Below are 17,797 nucleotides of genomic sequence, written 5' to 3' on the forward strand. Positions count from 1 at the left end.
GTGAGTGCCAGTTCCGAGTGTGTGTGAGTGTGCGGAGTACATATGTAATAGGGCCATGAAGTTTTATTGAAAAACGAGGCAGAGACAAGGCGAAAGGCCATAAGAATTGGGCCCGCAGCCCCCCGGAAGACCCCGACACGCCCCTTCGCAAGGAGTCGCTGTGTAGCTGTGAAAAAGCATGCCCCATGCAGCAGAACTGTGCCCATGTGGCTCCGAATGGGAGGAGTCGCCCATTTGGTAACGGTAACGTCGTGCAGCTGAAAAATTCCCAATCAGAAATCTGTTGAGCGAAAATCGAAGAGGGTCGAGTAAAAACCTATATGTACATATATGCAAATGCATATGCATATGCACCTCCAATAGTCGCGTATAAAATAAAGCAGAAAGTACAACAAATTGCTCAACTTGCTGTGTGCGAAAAATCGGGCCAAAATGTGCGAGCGTGAGCGTAAAGTGCGTGGGTGTGTGTGAAAGGTGTAAAAAATGTACATTCTGTGAATTGGCCACATAAAAAAAAGAGGAAAAAGGAAAGGAAAACGAAAACGAATACGAGTAACGAGTGTAACGACAGACGTTATATTCGGAGGCGATTCGTAGTTCTTGTTTTTGTTGCCACTTCGTTGTTTGCCCGCAAGAGGAAGGCAACAACTTAGGCCCCAAAATGCCCAGAGATCTCGACTCCGGCTCCAGTTCCAAGACCGATTCCATAACCGATTCCGTCTCCGCTTCCGGCTCCAACTCCGGCGATTCCGGGGTTGGCATTAGCTATATTCCCGGGCAGCAGCAGCAGCGTCAGCACCTCCACCAGCCTACTTCGCGCCCACCCACGCTGTGAATCTCCACAAATCTGACTCAGATTCAGATTCAGATAGAGATTCAGATTCAGATACAGATTCAGACAAAGATCAAAGAGCAAAGATCTCCAGCACCTGCAAGCGCCACTGCAATTAGACGCATATTATCCACAAATCAATATTAATCACCAAATCAGCAAAGTAAGCACCGCTTTTCGTTTGTTCGAGCCACACACGCCAAACATAAAGCCAATCAAAACCCATAGAATGCACACTCCAGCGCTTTTGTTTTGACCGCCAAACGTTGCACGCCTATCGCCGCCAAATAATCGATATTCGATTGGCAGCGCTTAGAAGGGGTGCAATTGGGTTTCCTCCTCGGGAGGCCTAATTATAGAGTATTCACCTATATTTAAGTTTTATTGTTTGAATTTTTCTTGATTTAATGTGCATTGCAAAATTATCGCAAAGTCCGCGATAGTTTCGATAGGTTTTTGTTTATCAGAAGGCCAACAGACTTCGATTTAACCATCAGAACTCTCTTTTTCCTTTGTGAATTATAATTTATTATATAAATACTGTCGTTCAGGAATATAATATATAATATCCAAGTTCTCTATTTGAAAGTAAACTTACATGCGCGTTTTAAAATAGAAAACTAAACCCAAATTTAAATTAGAAAAATTATGGCACGTTTTTGTTGTTAAAGATTTCTTATTTTGTGCATTAAAATAAACTTTTAACTTTTATAATTAGTATTAACTAAAGAATAAAGTAGTAAAAATAAAAAATTTTATATTTCATTAATTCTGAAGTCGGTATTTCAATAATGTCACCTACGCTCTTTTCAACTAGGAATTACTTAAGAATGTTAAATTATTTGTTTAACTCGTTATATTCCAAGTGTTTTTGGGTTGTCACTTTGGGTTTCTGATGAAAGTTTGACTTGTTGAGCCATTTCCTTGGCCTAATGGACTTTGGTGTAAATAATGTGTTTTTTAAGTATTGCTCTTGATTAAACGATTTTTAATTCTTTTAAATTATCCGAGGTCTATTGCAACTTAACATAAAAATAAAAAATATTGCTTCAATTCCACTAGTCAAACAGTTGATTTTTTGCTTGATCTTATATGTACTTTAGCTTAATAGCACGCCATTTTACGACTACTTTTGGATGGTATCCACTTTAATTTGAAATACATTTCGGCGGCAGTAACAAGTTTAAAATAGGCGCCCGACTAAGGGCAATTTTCTCTGTAGCTCGGACTTTTCGCAGAGTGTCGTCGAACCAAAAAGGCTGTTCGAGTAAAGTTTGAATGAAAAACGTGAATGTACTCTTCGCTTGTGTTGGTGTCTACGAATGGGGAACGTGTGTGTATGGGTTGACGTCGAACTGAGAGGCGCGACGTGACGTCACATTAGCAAAAGAAAATTACTGTAAAAATTTCGTGTTTAGGCATAAAAACAAAATATTAAAAAAAATCCATAATCTTCTAATTATAATCATTATTATGCAAATTATCTTTGAAATTAAAACAATTTCTGAAAATTAAATAATTTACGAGAACTACGCCCCAATAATTCCTAATTCAAGTTAGTTTGCCGTTAAGTTTAGTTACAAAACTTTAGCTAATTAAAAATACTGCACGGCTAACGATGTTTAAATTAAATACCGAAAATACTGTGAAAAGCGCGCGAAGGTGAATTTCGTGCTACGGGCCCTATATCTGTGCTCCTCTAGCGCAAGCGCCGCTTGCGGACGACCCAAACGAGCAGCATCGTGCCGTTGCCTCGCACACTTCACCTCGGGATCCAATCAGATGTTCAGTGCCAACTCAAACGAACACGTCGAACCAAAGTGACAGCGCACTGTGTTCGACGTCGAGTGTCGTGGGCTCTATAAAGTTTACTCTCCCCACAAGTCAGTGGATGCGGTTGAAATCAGTCGTAAAATACAACAAAGGCAGCGCAGCAGGCTCGGCAAATTAAATGTAATTAAGTGCATTTAAGTTTTATGCCTACGTGCTTCGATTCCCAATCTTCCGGTCAGCAAAGCGCCGAAAACCCCGAGCTTCCCGAATTCGCGGCTGTTCCTTTTGTTTTAGGCAATTTCGCGTGTGCTGTCATCGGAATATTCATTGTGTTGCGCGTGTGTTAGTGCGGAGAGCGTGGTAGAAGCTCCACCACCACATTTGTTATGTCAATAATTAGCAGCCCCAAAAACGAAGCCAGAAATGCGTTGAGGTCGAGGTGTTGATCAAATGGGAAGCACTCCCTTTTCCCGCTCTGTGAATCGCCAAAAAACTGCGCTTGGCCATCACGTGGGGAATTGATTTTTTGCCAAAAACGCGAGCACTTCATGTGTTCTTTCTTTCCTTCTGTTGGGAAATCCAACGGGAGAGCGGCTCTGTTTGCCTGTCCAATTGGATTATGCCCGGCCGGGCTTTGTCCAATTGCCAGATTCTTGTTGGCGCTGCTGTCTCCTCTTTTTGAATTACATTAAATATTTAAAGCATATGCAAATTTGAACAGTGGCCCCGTAAAAGGAATAAAGGACCTTTACCTGGCCGCGTCCTCAACGCGCATCCCCTCCCGTGGTTGTTGTTCTTGTTCCTCGGCTCCTCCTGTATCTGTAGTTGTTGTGGTTGTTTTAGTTGCTACTGTGAACCAGATGACACGCCTTCCGTTTCCCAGTTCACTGTTCGGTCTGCCAGAGATGAGAGCGAACTAATCTCTTTCCGAATATATTCCGGGAACATTTTGGACCCAGAACATAAACCCCCTTTCTATTTAAGAGAGTAACTGTAGTTTCTATCTTTTATTCTTAAATATCAAAACAGCCATATGTTGTGCATTTTAACCAATAGTTTATTTGCGAAACGTGTTGTTTTCAGTTGATATTTTAAGTAAATTCAAATCAAGGCATCTGAAACAACCAATGCCACATGTGTTCTCTTGGATCTACACTTATAGAAACCAAATCTTTTAAGAAAATTCTGAAGAATGTCTGTCCAATCCCGATATGGTAACAACTTGGCTTCGCCCGGGGCTCATCTCTATTTGGCGGCTTTTCTTCGGGCTTCCAGCGCCTTTAGTGTCGTGCAAATCGTTTTTGTGGCGAGGGTTACCCCTTCTTTTTTGGGGGTCTGTGGGCCTGGCCTTTTCTTTTTGCACTTCCTCGTTTTTAGTGTTTTACTGCTTACCCAAATGCCGACACCCGAAATCACTCACACTCGTCGTGGTTTTCTTTGCAGCAGCTGTGGCTTCCATCTCCGTGCTCCCATTTTCCACGCCTTCCCCGTTTTCCCCGATTCAAATGCATTTCGATTGCTTCGTTATGTGAGTGCACTCAACTTGGGAGCTGCGTGTGTGTAAGTGAGTGCGAGTGAGTGTGTGTGTGTGTGGAGGAAGAGGGATTCTTAAACAGCGTTTTCCTTGATGCCATGTGTCTGTAATGCAACGGTTGTCTATCCTGCGCCGTCTCGTGTCTTTTCCTAGCTGCTGTTTCCATTTCGCACGAACGCTTTCCCGGCCCAACAGTCCCATGTCCTTGTCACCCCCCAAAAGCCGACCAACCACCCATTCACCCAACTGGCCCTTGCCCCGCCCCCTTTTGGCCCACTTGGGCGACACGTGCTCATTATGCCGCTTCAAATTTTACTCCACTTTCCGACTGCCGCTGCCATGCGACTCCTTTTGCGGAGGTTCCTTGAAACAACAGTTTGCCTTAACTATATGATCCAAAATCAAAAGGGAGAATTTTTACACTACCTACATTTATCCTTGATACGGATATCAACAGTCGATATAGCCATGTCCACCTGTTGTCCGGCCGCCAGTTTCTACACAATCTAGTCTCTCACTTAAAAAATCTCTCGGTTAAAATTATTACCTTACATTAGTATGTATATAAACGTGTATATAGGTGTATATAAATCACTCATCTTGCACAAAATCCCAGCCAAACCAACCAGCCAGTTGGAGCAATCCAATCGAAGCACACTATTATGGCCCGTGACCAAATGTTTGAAGGGTCACCTCTACTACCTCTGGCTCATTGATAACCATAACAATCTTGTTTGCTGTTTGCACTTGGCAATTAAAAACTTGTTGATTGTGGGCGCTCCAGTGCTCGTACTCTGGGTTTTCAGTGCCCCCAGTGGCAACTACCTACTATAGGATGGGATGATTCCACACAGCCAAACTGCAGCAGCCGCCCAAACACTAATATTTGATTTATGTGAGCTAGTCAGGGTCTGTGGAGCCATAAAAGGTTGTTTAGGGAGAGATCGCACTTGGGGCTGACTGGTCAGTAAAGACCACTTCCATTTAGTTGCTCATTAACGCTTGGATGCTTACCACTTATGATTAATAGAACTTGTCCACGATTAATTTATTTTGATTTCTCATCCCTTTTCTGTACTTAAAATAGCTTCATTACTTAGTATAAGTATTATCTGATACCTGACCAATACCACAGTACAATATCTAACCAATAGTTCTCTATGTCTCTCTCTTTTCTTTTGCAGTTGCTGATAACGTATACAAGTGGCAATAACAGAATAAATTAAGCCGGAAAAAAGGTCGAAAGGCCAAAAGTGAAATCCAATCCGGAGTGAAAACCAGTGCAAAAGTCAACAACTTGTGGGAGTCGAGCGCTCGTCCTCGAGTCCTTGAATCCTGCCAGTGGGCTCAGTGCTTTAAGTGTGCCAAGTGTGCGTCTGCGTGTGCGTGAGCGTGAGCCTGTGAGTGCGTCCGGGTAGCGGAGAAGCCACAACGTCGTCCACAAAACCATCGACGTCCACAGCCGCCGCCGCCGCTGCTGCTGCTGCCGCCGCTGCAGGATCGGGATCGGGACAAGGATCGGGAGCGGGAGCGGGCGCGGTATCAGGAACTGCTCCAGGCCACCAAAGGAGCGGCGGACGAAGCGGCCAGCGACGTCGCAGTAGCAGCAGTAATCCACACGCCGGCACAACGAAAGCGACCAGTGGCAGCGGTGGAGCTGGCAGCGCCAGCGGAGGAGGAGGCGGCGGCGGCGGCAGCGGTGGAGGCGGGGTCAAGCAGAGCGTCAGCCGGAACAGCAACATCCGGAGCAGCAGCTCCAACAGCACCATGGCCTCTGCCAACCATCGCGGTGGCGGCGGACGTGGTGGAGGTGGCGCTGTCGCCGGTGCCGGAGCGGATGGCAATGCGATCGTGGGGCTGCAGATCGGCTCCGCCTGGTTTCAGCGCAAGATCAACCTGAGGCCGCAGCACCGCGGCGTCCACCTGGTCACCGAGGAGATACTCCGACAGATGCCGGAGCTGGCGCACTTCTCAGTGGGATTGTGTCACATGCAAAGTGAGTAACATTAATGAAAATTAATAACCTGATCTTAAGTTCTATTACCTCATTGCTTTCGAAATGTTTGAGCTAATTATATTTGGGGCACTGCCCCAAAATTCCATCCAAAATCATATCGGTTACCAAGTTTTCGCTGATAGGGTTCCTCTTTGGCCATTTAGCACATCCTGGCACCTTTCTGGCGGCCCTCCCAAGTGATTATCCGGAATCCAAGGCTCAAATGTCAGTTAATCGTGGGGTGGCAGCTGGAAAAGCGCTCTTCAATATTTTTAGCCACCCCCTCATTTCCATCGCATCCATCTTATTCCTTATATTCGATTCATACACTTCGAAAAGTGATTCACAACTAGGAAGCAGAGTTGGAGGGAGTATGGTACTTTAATCCCGCAGAAAAAGCCACCCACCCATAAGGGTTTTCCGACTCTGGCAATGGAAAAGTTTCCTGACATTACATTTTCTTGTGCGGATTGTATTTCTCGGGGGGAATCTGGCTATGGCCAAGGCGTTTGCATTTAGCTGAAAGTTCAGTTTGACAAATAGCGAAATGTAGAACTTGCATACCAAATCAGCACAAATTGTCGTTGGATTCGGCAGAGGAGATGCCGAAACTTGCAGGATGGCAGCATTTGAATGGGCGGCTGCTCCTGCTAATTTGTACTAGTCAGTAACTGGGTTAAACTACCCAGATAAACTGACTGACTTGGCCCGGTCACTGCTTTGTGTCCTTCGCTGGAATCCCGAAAATTGCGATTGACATTCGAATATAGTCCGACTTTTGGGTGACCAAAACGTGTGGCTCTGCCTATGACCCACATCCAGGAGGACTTGCCAATTTAATGTGCTTGAATAAATTTTAATTCTGAAATGTCTTGTAGAAGAAATTAGTTATAAAGGAATCAATTGAGATGTTTGTCCTAAAACAATGATTAAAAGTGCGATTGCGATGTCCGTAAATCAACGGCATCTTTAAGCCTCGGACCTCAAGTGCAATATCTCGCTCGGCAGGATGTCTTCACACATCAGACGCCAAGCGATTTGAGTCCCTGTTCAAGTTTTATATTCCACTCCTCGGAATGCACTCGCAATAATCTCCGGATTGCAGTTCTGCAAAGTATTTCTTTTCCTGCGCGGCCGTGGCTGCTCTTCGCACACTAATTCTCGCATGGAATCCCCGCCTTCATCCTCTGCGGACAGCAAATACACTGGAAATAACTATGCATGCTTTGAAATTATCGTACATAATGACTTGCGAAATAGTATTACTAGTGAAATAGAGGGGTATCTCAGAGCTGAAATGTATAAAACAGGTGGAAGATAACGCAGCCGACCCGATTAGATATATATATTCGTATCTGTTTGAATGTCGAAATCTCGAATACCATCTGAGTTAGAAAGTTTGGAGTAAGCACGGTGACTCCTACGCAACCCAGGTGTGTTTAAAATCATCGCAACGCCTAATTAAACTCCCATTAACTTCAAAAGCTTTCACATTAGCACTGCTTCAGTTTTAAACTGAAATTAATTTTACCAAACCGAATGCCAAAATCATGTTGGCCACAACTTAAATCAGCTTGGTGTTGATCGAATTATTAAAAACAACATGGAACGATAAAGCCGATTTGCTCGACTATTATGTACTCAGTGTTGGACAAATTTCTTAGTATTGTCTCTAAAATAGCCATTCTTAAACCTGAACTTTCAAGCTTTTATAGTTCTCCAGATTTCGATGTTCATAAGGACAAACGGACAAGGCCAGATCGAATCGAAATATATGTTTTATTGGTTCGAAAGCGCTTTCTTCCACATAATCTACTATATAGGCATCGTATCCGCTTTTCTGCTTGCATATCTCCATCCCCTTCGCCCTTTAGCTGAGTAGCGGGTATCTGGTAGTCGAGGCACTCGATAATACCCTTTTTGTCCAGTTCTTATTTCAAGCAGTTTCTTCTAAAGGGTTCTTGGGGTATACAAAATATCTTCCTTTTGACCACATTATCAATAACCTTTTCAAAATTTTTGGGGTTCTAAAAAGTTCAAATACATTTGAATTGTTTTTCGCACAGTGTACGCCAGTATAGCACTAAGACGATGAGCAGGCAGTGCAAACAGAGAAACAACCTCCGTAGTTGGCTGCCTTGGAGGCAGCTTCTTGTTGACAGTTCGCATTACAATGCCAGGACGCGCTCCGTTCCTCCATCCTGTGGCTTTCTGTCTCCCTCTCTCTCTGGCCGTCTCGTTTTGGCCTGGGCAAATAAATAAAATCGTATCATAAAGCGCTGGCTGCGAGGGGAAGAGGAGAGGGTTTTAGCCGGGAGTTGGCCTGACTAAAGTGAAAAGCAATCGTCGTCTTAGTCGCAGTCGTCGCTCATGTCTGCATGTCATGGTCTGTGGCTATGGCGTGTGAGTGCTCGAGGCAAACTTTTTTAGCCCCTCCTCACTGCGATTTGCTACCTCAATGCCAGCCTCCAGTTCCATGCCTGTGCACGGGTAGAAATATTTTTTCTTCAATTTCAAAGAGTTAGATATGATGCCTTATTATGTTTTGTATAAAATGCTATGCTAAATACTCGTAGAGTAAAAGGGTATGCTAAATTCGTTGAATAGTGTGTTAGAGGTAAATGTAACGCATATACGTCCTTGATCAGGATCACTAGCCGAGTAGAACTGACCATTTCCGTCTGTTGTCCGTTTGTCCGTCTGCATGTCCTTATAAACGCTGGGAGCTCCACCTATCGGGGGTTTTAAAATTAATTGACAGATTCAAACATCTCTATTTGAGCACTTCCTCTTCTACATCTTTTGGCATGAAAGACTGTTTTTGACTGTTGTAGGCATTTATAATTTATTACTTTATATATTTTCTAAAAGTGGATGCAGTATGGATGTTTTAAGGATTTGTTTATTTGTATATTAAGATAAGGTCAACTGTTACGGTTTCGACGAATCACTAAATGTTTGTCTACTTGCGATTACTTAGCCAAATAGATTGTTTGTAAAAATTATATTTAAATAGTAATGCTTGTTTTAAAGCCAGAGGATTAAAACTATTGTGTATCAGCTGCAACAATTTCTTTCAGTGTGGCTCACACAAATCGTCTTAGCCAGCACATTGCAGGCAGGCCTTTATTATTACGAACCTTCGCTCTCGCTCGCTCGTGCTCTCTCCTTTTTTATATTTCTTTTTCCAAATCAGAAGCACGTGTGTCCCTGCCCCTATCCCCTTGCCCCTTCCCCAGCCAACCCCCCTCGCCGCCCATGCTGTGTGCGTGTTTGTTGTCTGGGGTGCTCACTGTACGTGTATTGTTTTGTGAACTGTAAGCGGAATCTAATTGAGGTCAAGACATGTTTATTGATTTTCTTAAAAGGACTTCCTAATTAGACACACTTTACTGAGGGAAGCCCGAGAACCCCTCCCCTCCCCCCTCTGCGCACCGATTTAATGCAAAAGAGTAGGAAAATGCAAGCAAAAGGGAGGCAGCTCCTCTTCTCTTCAGCTTTTCGGTCCCAAGGAAGGCAGCAAAAAAGTTAATTTCGAGGTAAAAAAAGGGAAAATAATTTCAAAGCAACCTTGCCATATGTTGTTGTCTTTTACTATTGACCTCAATAGCCCCCATTTCCCGCCGCCCCACCCCCCGTTGTTTCTATGGGGAAAAGCACAAACAACAGACAAGATGACACACAAATCACAAATACACAAAAGTGTAAGCCAAATGTAAAGGTAACTTGTTAAACACAACAAAGAGTAATGGAATGCAGGGAAACGCTAAAAATGATATATCCACCCGGGCACCGACTTTTCCACCTGAGCCGGGCAAATATTTCCCCTCCGTAGCCTGGTTCCTTTTCCCGTTTCCCTTTTTATTAATATTCATATGTGCGGCAGGAAAGGAAGGTCGTCCGCTTATAGAACCGAACCCCACTGACCGCAGAGTGCCCCAATGGGGCTACCGTAACCCCAATGTGGAGGAGACCTCGGAGTCACCATGGCGGTATGTGTATTTATACTTCTGGCCTGGGGCAAGCTAATTGCCTAGGGGCAGTTGATGATTTGTTTGGGGTTCGCCCGATCCCACACTTACGGACTGGACTGGATTCGCAGGAAGTCCACGGTGATACAATACAAAATAGATAAGGTTAAGGGCCAATTTCGGCACCTATTTAACTGGATAAGTCTTGCAGATCCTTCTGTTTTTCAGTTTAATGAAGAAATCCCTTAAATTCCAAATTCCTTAAAACAAGAGAAACATTTGTATTTTACGGAGCACGCCCATTAAGCGTGAACTTAAAGATCTTTACGATGATTCCATCCATGGACGACTTGGTGGAGCCGCAGGACTAGTCGATTTCAGTGGGGGAAGGAGGAGAAGGACACTCTATAGCAATTTGCTGCATAATCGCAGGATCATATAAATGGCTCAACTTCAATTTATAACCCGAGCATATTTTTCAGCCAACCGAAAGAGCTGCAGGAACACGACACGAGGGAAAGGACTCGTCGGAGTGTCCTTTGCGGGGGAGCAACACCAAATAAATCAACAGCCAGCGAAAGCGAAACCACTTGGGGTGGGGCACTCGGAGTTGGAGCTGGGAGTTTTGGGAGCCTCCAGCATGGGGGATATGTTTCTGTGTGGGCGTGCTCGGTCATTTCTCTTTGCGCTTTCGTGACGACAGGGAAACTGCGAACGAGGAAAAACAAAACGTGGAAAACGGCGAAAATGGGAAAAGTGGAAAGGAAAACAAATCGTGCCATGTGTGTGTCATACTTTGGGCTTCCGCTTATTCTTTATTCTTATTCCGTTATTCCACCATTTCGGCTCCTTTGGCATTAAAATTGCCCGCTTATGAACCGCAAAATGCTGCGCTACCCAATAAATCAATATTATTTATGCAAAACGAGCACGCCAAAGGTTTTCCCTGCCGGTGCTCCTGTGGCCCGCTTTTCCCATTTTTCCAATCGTATCGCTATGTGCTTGAACTAGTTTCACTCGGTTTCTTTCCGGTTCTCCAGCACCTGGCATTGAAAGCAGCCCCGATTTCTCTCAGTGATCGTTGATTTTTGGCTTGGAGTCTCGGGATAAGCGCAAAACTCAACGGCTATGGAAAAGAAGGTTGATGAATTTAGGCATTTCCTTCAGCATTACATTATGTAATACACATACCCAACCATCACGTGATATTCGAAGGCGTACTGTGCACTATGGGACTGATTACCACTTTTGTTGGCTAAAACTGTTAACTCAGCCAGCTTGAAAGATATCGACATCAATCTTTTTATGGGTTTTAAGGCCACAATACCAGAAGACGACAGGAATTTCCTTTTTCCACCTTTCTTTCTAAACGATAATTTATAAAACTTAAAAATGTATTTATTTATTTAATACTATAATGGGAGAATTATAATTACATATAATTATGTACATAATTACATATGTAGGAGTGTTTTGCATTCATATTTCAAAATGTTTATATTTTTGCTTAATTGTATTTTTAATCACTTGAAAACTGAAATAAAAACTTTAAAATTCAGACCGGATATCTTAATAATGGCGCCCTCTATCGGAATTCTATAAACGTTCCATTGAAGATTGGTCTTCTGTTGGCAAATTCTTCAATTCTTCAAATTCAATAGCTTTCCAAAGTAGCTTTTTCTCTTTTAAAGATCTAGCCAGTACAAGTGTGAAATGTATGAAGAACTCCCTTAAATATGATATAACCACATGGACCTCTAGTATATGTTGAATCCGTCCAAGTATGGTCTCCAATCCCAGCAAATGTATCCTCCTGAAGTTACCAGCGAAACGCTTCTCGCAGCCTGTAGTCTTCTAGGACCTTTTTGATTATCCTCAGTGGGGGCAGGACGTCGTCCGCTGCTGTGCGGGGTGTTTGAGTGTGGGTGCGTGTTTGCATGAATATATGAATGAACACAGCCAGCTGAGCTGAGCTGAGGCAAGTCGAGTTGTGTTGAGTCCATTGTTAAACACTGGGGTACTCCTCGCTGGTGTGTGTCCGTTGCGGTTGTGTGTGTGTGCAGTTGGGCGGAGGGGGTGGTGGTGTGTGCCCCAGCTTGTGTGTGCCGTCAGAATGTTTGACTTTGTATAATAAAAAGGCCTCTTTAAAAACATTAACAACTTTTGTAGTGCCTAAACGCCTGCTACATGTGGCCAGGACACGGGCACTGCTCCGCCCACTAAAAGCCACCCAATGCCACCCACTCCCGCTCTCAGCCACACACACAGGCAACTAAACATCTAAACAGGCGGCCAAAACGATGCCACCTGCTACTTAAATATGCGTGCTGCACTGAGAGAAATGATAGTGATTGTAACAAATATGTATTGATACATACAGAATAGCTAGCAAATTGAAGTACTCATACTATGACCCACACTTTTAGTTGGTTTAAAATTTATAGTTTTTCATTTCCAACTTGAAGTGATGCATTTTTTGCAGTGCAGAACGTTTATTAGCGCTCTGGGCTCGTTGGCAATGGGAGTCGTAGGCCAACCCCTGGAAGCCACCTCCTCCCATTCGTCCTGTTGGCGACCACAAAGCCCATGGCTAAATCATATTAGAGGCGTCCTCCGGTTGGCCACCGGCTTAACGCTCCGGAGGAGCCTTTTTAACGCCTCCTGCCCGCGTTCCATTGAAAAAAGGGTGTGTGGTGCATGGTGCATGGTGTATGTGCTGTGCTTGGCGCAATGGGAAAAGTGTCAGTCGAGTATTCCAGGCGGATGCGCCAGTTGAGGTGGAGCTGGAGCGGGTAGAAGGAGCTGGGGACGCGGCACAAATGTCCACGGAATGCGGGCAAAGAAAGAGAGGGCTGGCGGGGCGGTGACAGAGACAGGTAGAACTCCAAATGCCACTCAAAAGCTGCATTGCATTGCAGACATTCACAATTATGCTTGGACCATTAGCATATTTAAAGCGGCGAAAGTTAAGGGCACTTGGAGAAAAGCCTGAGCAATGCTCGTGGCAAATAAATATTTAATAGATATATATATATGAGGAGTAAACAAACCAAATCATCAAGTTACTATACTAATTAAGAAAGGATTTTCTTCCACATGCATATGTGTTTTTGCCATGCTTGATTCATGGACATCCTGGCATCCTTGGTTGGCCAACTTGGTGATAAGTGAACTTTTTCCTTCATGCCTGCTGCTCCTAATCGATGGATGTTTTCAGGCCAACCAAGTGGGGCAGTCTAGATTCGCTCCTCGCCATCGCCATCGTGCTCGTCCTCGTCCTCGTCCTCGGCCCATTTCCATCCTCATTCCCAATCAAATCCCATCCCGCAATCAATTTGCAAATTTGCTGTGCCCTCCCCGCGTCAAATGTCAGTTTGGTTTCAGTTTCATTTTCATTTTCATTTGCATTGTCCGAAATTTTGTTTGTGGGTAATGTTTAAATTCCTGATGCCATTTACACATGTTCAACATGACATAATCGCCTCGGAAATTATTTAGAAAGAAAGTGGGCTGGGTGTTGCGTTTCCCCATCCCTCGCCATGGCCCCCTCGAAATCGGAACTTGGACATGTGTGTCCATATCCACATATATTCACTTTGTAAGTCTCTGCTCGGGGCCGGAAAATTACATCTCTGGGATTTGATAATAAACTAATTTTCGCTCGGCTTCTCCAGCTGCCAGCAGCTTTCTCTTTTATTCATGAATACGCAATTAGTGTGCAAATGCGAGTGTTTCTCGTGTCGCCGGGCTATTTGTATTTACATACACCTATCTATTATTGAAACTAAATTCATTTGGAGTTAAATATTCAATTTGAGTCGGGTTTCATTGCATTGGCAGCTGGCCAATTGCGAGCCGCCGAAAATGCAGGCAATTATTGTTCAATTTTCGACTCCAAACATGCTCGTGTTTCGTACCGGGTGCTATCATAAATTTTTGTCAACGAATTCCGTTTCAAAATGGCAAAACAAATCTATTTTGGGAGTGGAAAAACTGCGATTGTATAATCTTTTTTAGCTTGCCGTTGATGTATGTCAAGAATTTAATTTTGGTGATAATTAGGCCATTTTATTAGGATTTAAAGAGTAGAAACTAATTAATTATTATATAATTATGACATATTAAATGTGGCTATTAGGCGATATGCTTGGGAATATGCTTCCCAAAAGCATTGGCTTTTCCACTCCAGCTGATGGAAAATCCTGCCCGGTTAAATTGGCCGCATCATATCATGTCTAGTCACATAACTCCAGATGAATTCATGATGCCCCATCATAGTGGCATACCCAAACACGACGCCTATACATTTTGACTAATTGGCGTTACAACTCAATTGAAAATGCATGGAGCGGAGGAGCCAACGCCTCGTCGTGATGGTCTAATAACTGGGGCTAATCATCATAAAGATTATTATTAATCCCACAGAAAACTAATTGCCTTTGTATCTGCGCTTGTTGTGCTTTCAGTTCTTCACACCTCGGCGAGTTTAGCGCTAAACGAAAGCTGGGATCCAGACGTCAGGTGAGTGAGTGAACATGGCGATGATGCATCCCATCTGAACTATTGTCTTGCAGAGACGACATGGAGATGATGTTGAATAAAATAGTTCCCGAAGGTTTGCCCTACAGGCATTCGTGCGAGGGACCCGACGATATGGTGAGTATATCTATGCCGGACACAGCAGTACTCCTTCTGAGACCTTAATCACTAGAAATCAATTTAATTTTGAAATTAGAAATGCCAATAGGCTAGCAACAATTTATTCTTGGTCAGGATCACTAATCGCGTCAATCTAGCCTTGTCAGTCAGTTTTGTCCGTATGCCTGTCCGTATAAACGTTGAGTTCCTGGAAGCTATATCGGCTAGATAGTTGGAGAAAAGTAATCTCTCCCAGTAAATTCTGTACATTTTTAAATTTTTCTTTGTGTTGCTTGTTGCATAGGATAGCAACTGATAATAAGTTTCAATCCATCTCGGTAAAAGTTTATCTGCTGCCGCTGTGAATTAGGGCGTATCTGATAGTCGAGACCCTTGTTCTCTGTTTTGCTTTGAGTACGGCAATAACCAATCCATTATCCTTTCAGCCCGCGCACGTGAAGGCCTGCTTCCTGGGCAGCTCCCTGACAATCCCGATCACCGACGGCAAGCTGTCGCTGGGAACGTGGCAGGGCGTTTGGCTGTGCGAGCACCGCGACCAGGCCGGATCCCGGAAGCTGGTGATCACGCTGACCGGATGTCCGCGCGAACAGGCGCGCAGCCCGCTGTCACCCGTCTCGCCGATCGCCAGCACGTCCAGTTAGGGGCGGCCTCGCTCCACCCGCGACAGCCGGTAATCGCGGGGGAGCGACAATAATGCCATCATTTCGTCGAGGCGGCTGATACTGCAGAAGAACTTGGCTAAGGCGAACCTGGCGCAGCAGCGGGCGGCAGCGGTGATTGCCGCCGGTCGGGGGGGCTTGGGCGGTGGTCACCAGGATGCCCTGGCGCCGCCCAATATCCCCGGAGTGGAGACTAAGACCGGCCGCCTGCTGCTCCGCCAGCAGCTGTACCTCAATCTCAATCTGAATGTGCAGGAAACGTTGCGCGATGGCGTCGATATCGATGATGTGGACGAGGATGTCGACGAGGACGAGGACCTAGACCTAGACCTAGAAACCGTCACAACAGTGCCTCTTAACAATGAACAACTTAATGCTAAGGTCACCACCACAACATCCAGTTCATCAGCAGCGAGCAGTGCATTAGCTAAATTCAATCGCATCATAGACTCCACTTTGGAGCGACCACCAGTGGCCGTAGACTACTCCGGACTGCCCCAGCTGAGCAGTGCCACACTGCAGCAGCGCTTCAACCTGGCCTATCCGGAGTTGGTGAACCAACAGCAGCAGCAGCATCAACAGCAGCAGTTGCAGCTGCAACAGCACCAGCAGCAACATGATGCGACCAAGCAGATCAGCAGCCTCCAGGGGAACCCCCGATTGGATCGTGGAACGGACGCCGTTGCCAGCACTCCATTAACACTTCAAGCACCCAGAACTCCAGCAACGGCGACGGAGCAGCAACTTGATTCGGGGCATCCCCATGACGACGCACACGTCGTCGACCACGATGATCATCCCCACCACGACGAGGATAATCAAACGAAACGAAATGATGTGCATTATTTGTTGAAACAGTTGAATAGTTTTAGTGATATAGAAGAAATAGAAATTGTTGATATGAAGCAAAGAGGTCAGCGGCCGCCGATGGCGTCCAGTTCGTTGGCCACCATGATGCCGCCGCCCTCGCCAGCACCGCCGGCCTCGCCATCCACGCAGTCACATCGACTGGGTCCGCGGTTCGCCTCCTCCGGCGACAGTTCGCTGGTCCTGCCGCAGCACCAGTTCGACGACTACCTGTTCGAGTCCTGCCACTACCTGGAGACAAACTACTTTGCCGCCACATACCGCACTGCCATGGTCGAGAGCAGCTCCCACGAGTTCCGGCCCTCGACCAACAGCAGCTCGAACAGCTTCGAGCTGCACGAGATGGAGCCGCCCAGTGTCATCTGCAAGGCGGGCGTGCCGCCTCCACTGGTTGCCAGTCACCCTGGTCATCCGCCGCCGCGGTACCAATTCGAGTACCAGGCGGAGACCCGGCTGACCACCAGTGGGGTGCAGACGGAGCTCACCGTCGAATCGCTGGCCAAGATGAGCAACTGCAGCGGGAGCAGCTCCTCCTCGGCGACGAGGGCGCCTCCCTTCTTCCGGTGCTGCTACACGCCCATCGATCGCTGGCGGGAGAGGAGGCAGCAGCAGAAGAGCTCCTCCGCCTCCTCGTCCGCCGCACAGCCGCCCAAGAACGTCTGACACTGGGCGTGGCAGTCCACTTGGAGACCCAACATGTGCCTGGCTAACTTAGATCAGGGATGCAAGCCAAGGGGAATCGGGATGGGTTCGGAACTCACAATCATGGTTCGGTTCAGTTGGTCACGTGAATGATATCAGAAGCATGTGGGGATTGGAATTCATATCCACAAGACAGTTTTTCCAAATGATTTCAAGTTCGAAATAATTGCATTAAAACTTTTGTATCTAAATTCTGGTTTCTAAGAAGAAATTTCACATTTTCCGAACCACTAGCCTTACGAAATATGATATGATATAATCTCGAGCGGCTTGCATCCCTGTTATTTTTTGGTCGCTGTTCTCATTTGCGATATCAACAAGAGATTCCATTTCGATCGACAGTCGATACACGAGTCATGAATCATGAATCATAACGAATCCCTATCATTCGGTGGAAGTTCATAATGTACAATTTATATATGCTTAAACGTAAACCAGAAATGTTAGTAAACAATTTTTATACACACACCAGCCACACACAGACATTCGCACATTTTTGCAATACACCAAAGTAAATGATTTGGAAGTTTGTATAATTACCTAAGAGTTGTTACATGCTCAGCAGAAAACCAGGATAGCCACAACTACTGGTTCCCATTGAACTTCACCGGCTTTTCCCTCCCAGCATCCCAGCATCCCGGCATCCCAGCATTTCCCCGTTGAGCTAGCCAGGTTTTCCGCTGGGCATCTACCTGAGCTGAACCCAACTTAGGCCTAAAGTTGTATTCGAAGGACGAAGATATTGTTAAAAATGATTAAAGCCGAGAGGGGAGGGGAGGGGAGGCGAGAGCTTGTATAGTAAGT

At 45.3% G+C, this 17,797-nt stretch overlaps 1 protein-coding gene across 1 annotated transcript; it reads left to right on the forward strand.

Moving 5' to 3' along the window:
- Nucleotides 1–5,884: 5,884 nt before the first annotated feature.
- Nucleotides 5,885–16,986, forward strand: LOC117150569. The gene is given in 4 exon segments (XM_033317520.1): nucleotides 5,885–6,135; nucleotides 14,573–14,627; nucleotides 14,681–14,762; nucleotides 15,191–16,986. Coding segments are annotated over 4 exon segments (2,130 nt in total). The 5' UTR covers nucleotides 5,885–5,906; the 3' UTR covers nucleotides 16,955–16,986.
- The last annotated feature ends 811 nt before the right edge of the window (nucleotides 16,987–17,797 follow it).

Source organism: Drosophila mauritiana, chromosome 2L (assembly GCF_004382145.1).
Source record: "Drosophila mauritiana strain mau12 chromosome 2L, ASM438214v1, whole genome shotgun sequence".
Lineage (NCBI taxonomy): Eukaryota > Metazoa > Arthropoda > Insecta > Diptera > Drosophilidae > Drosophila > Drosophila mauritiana.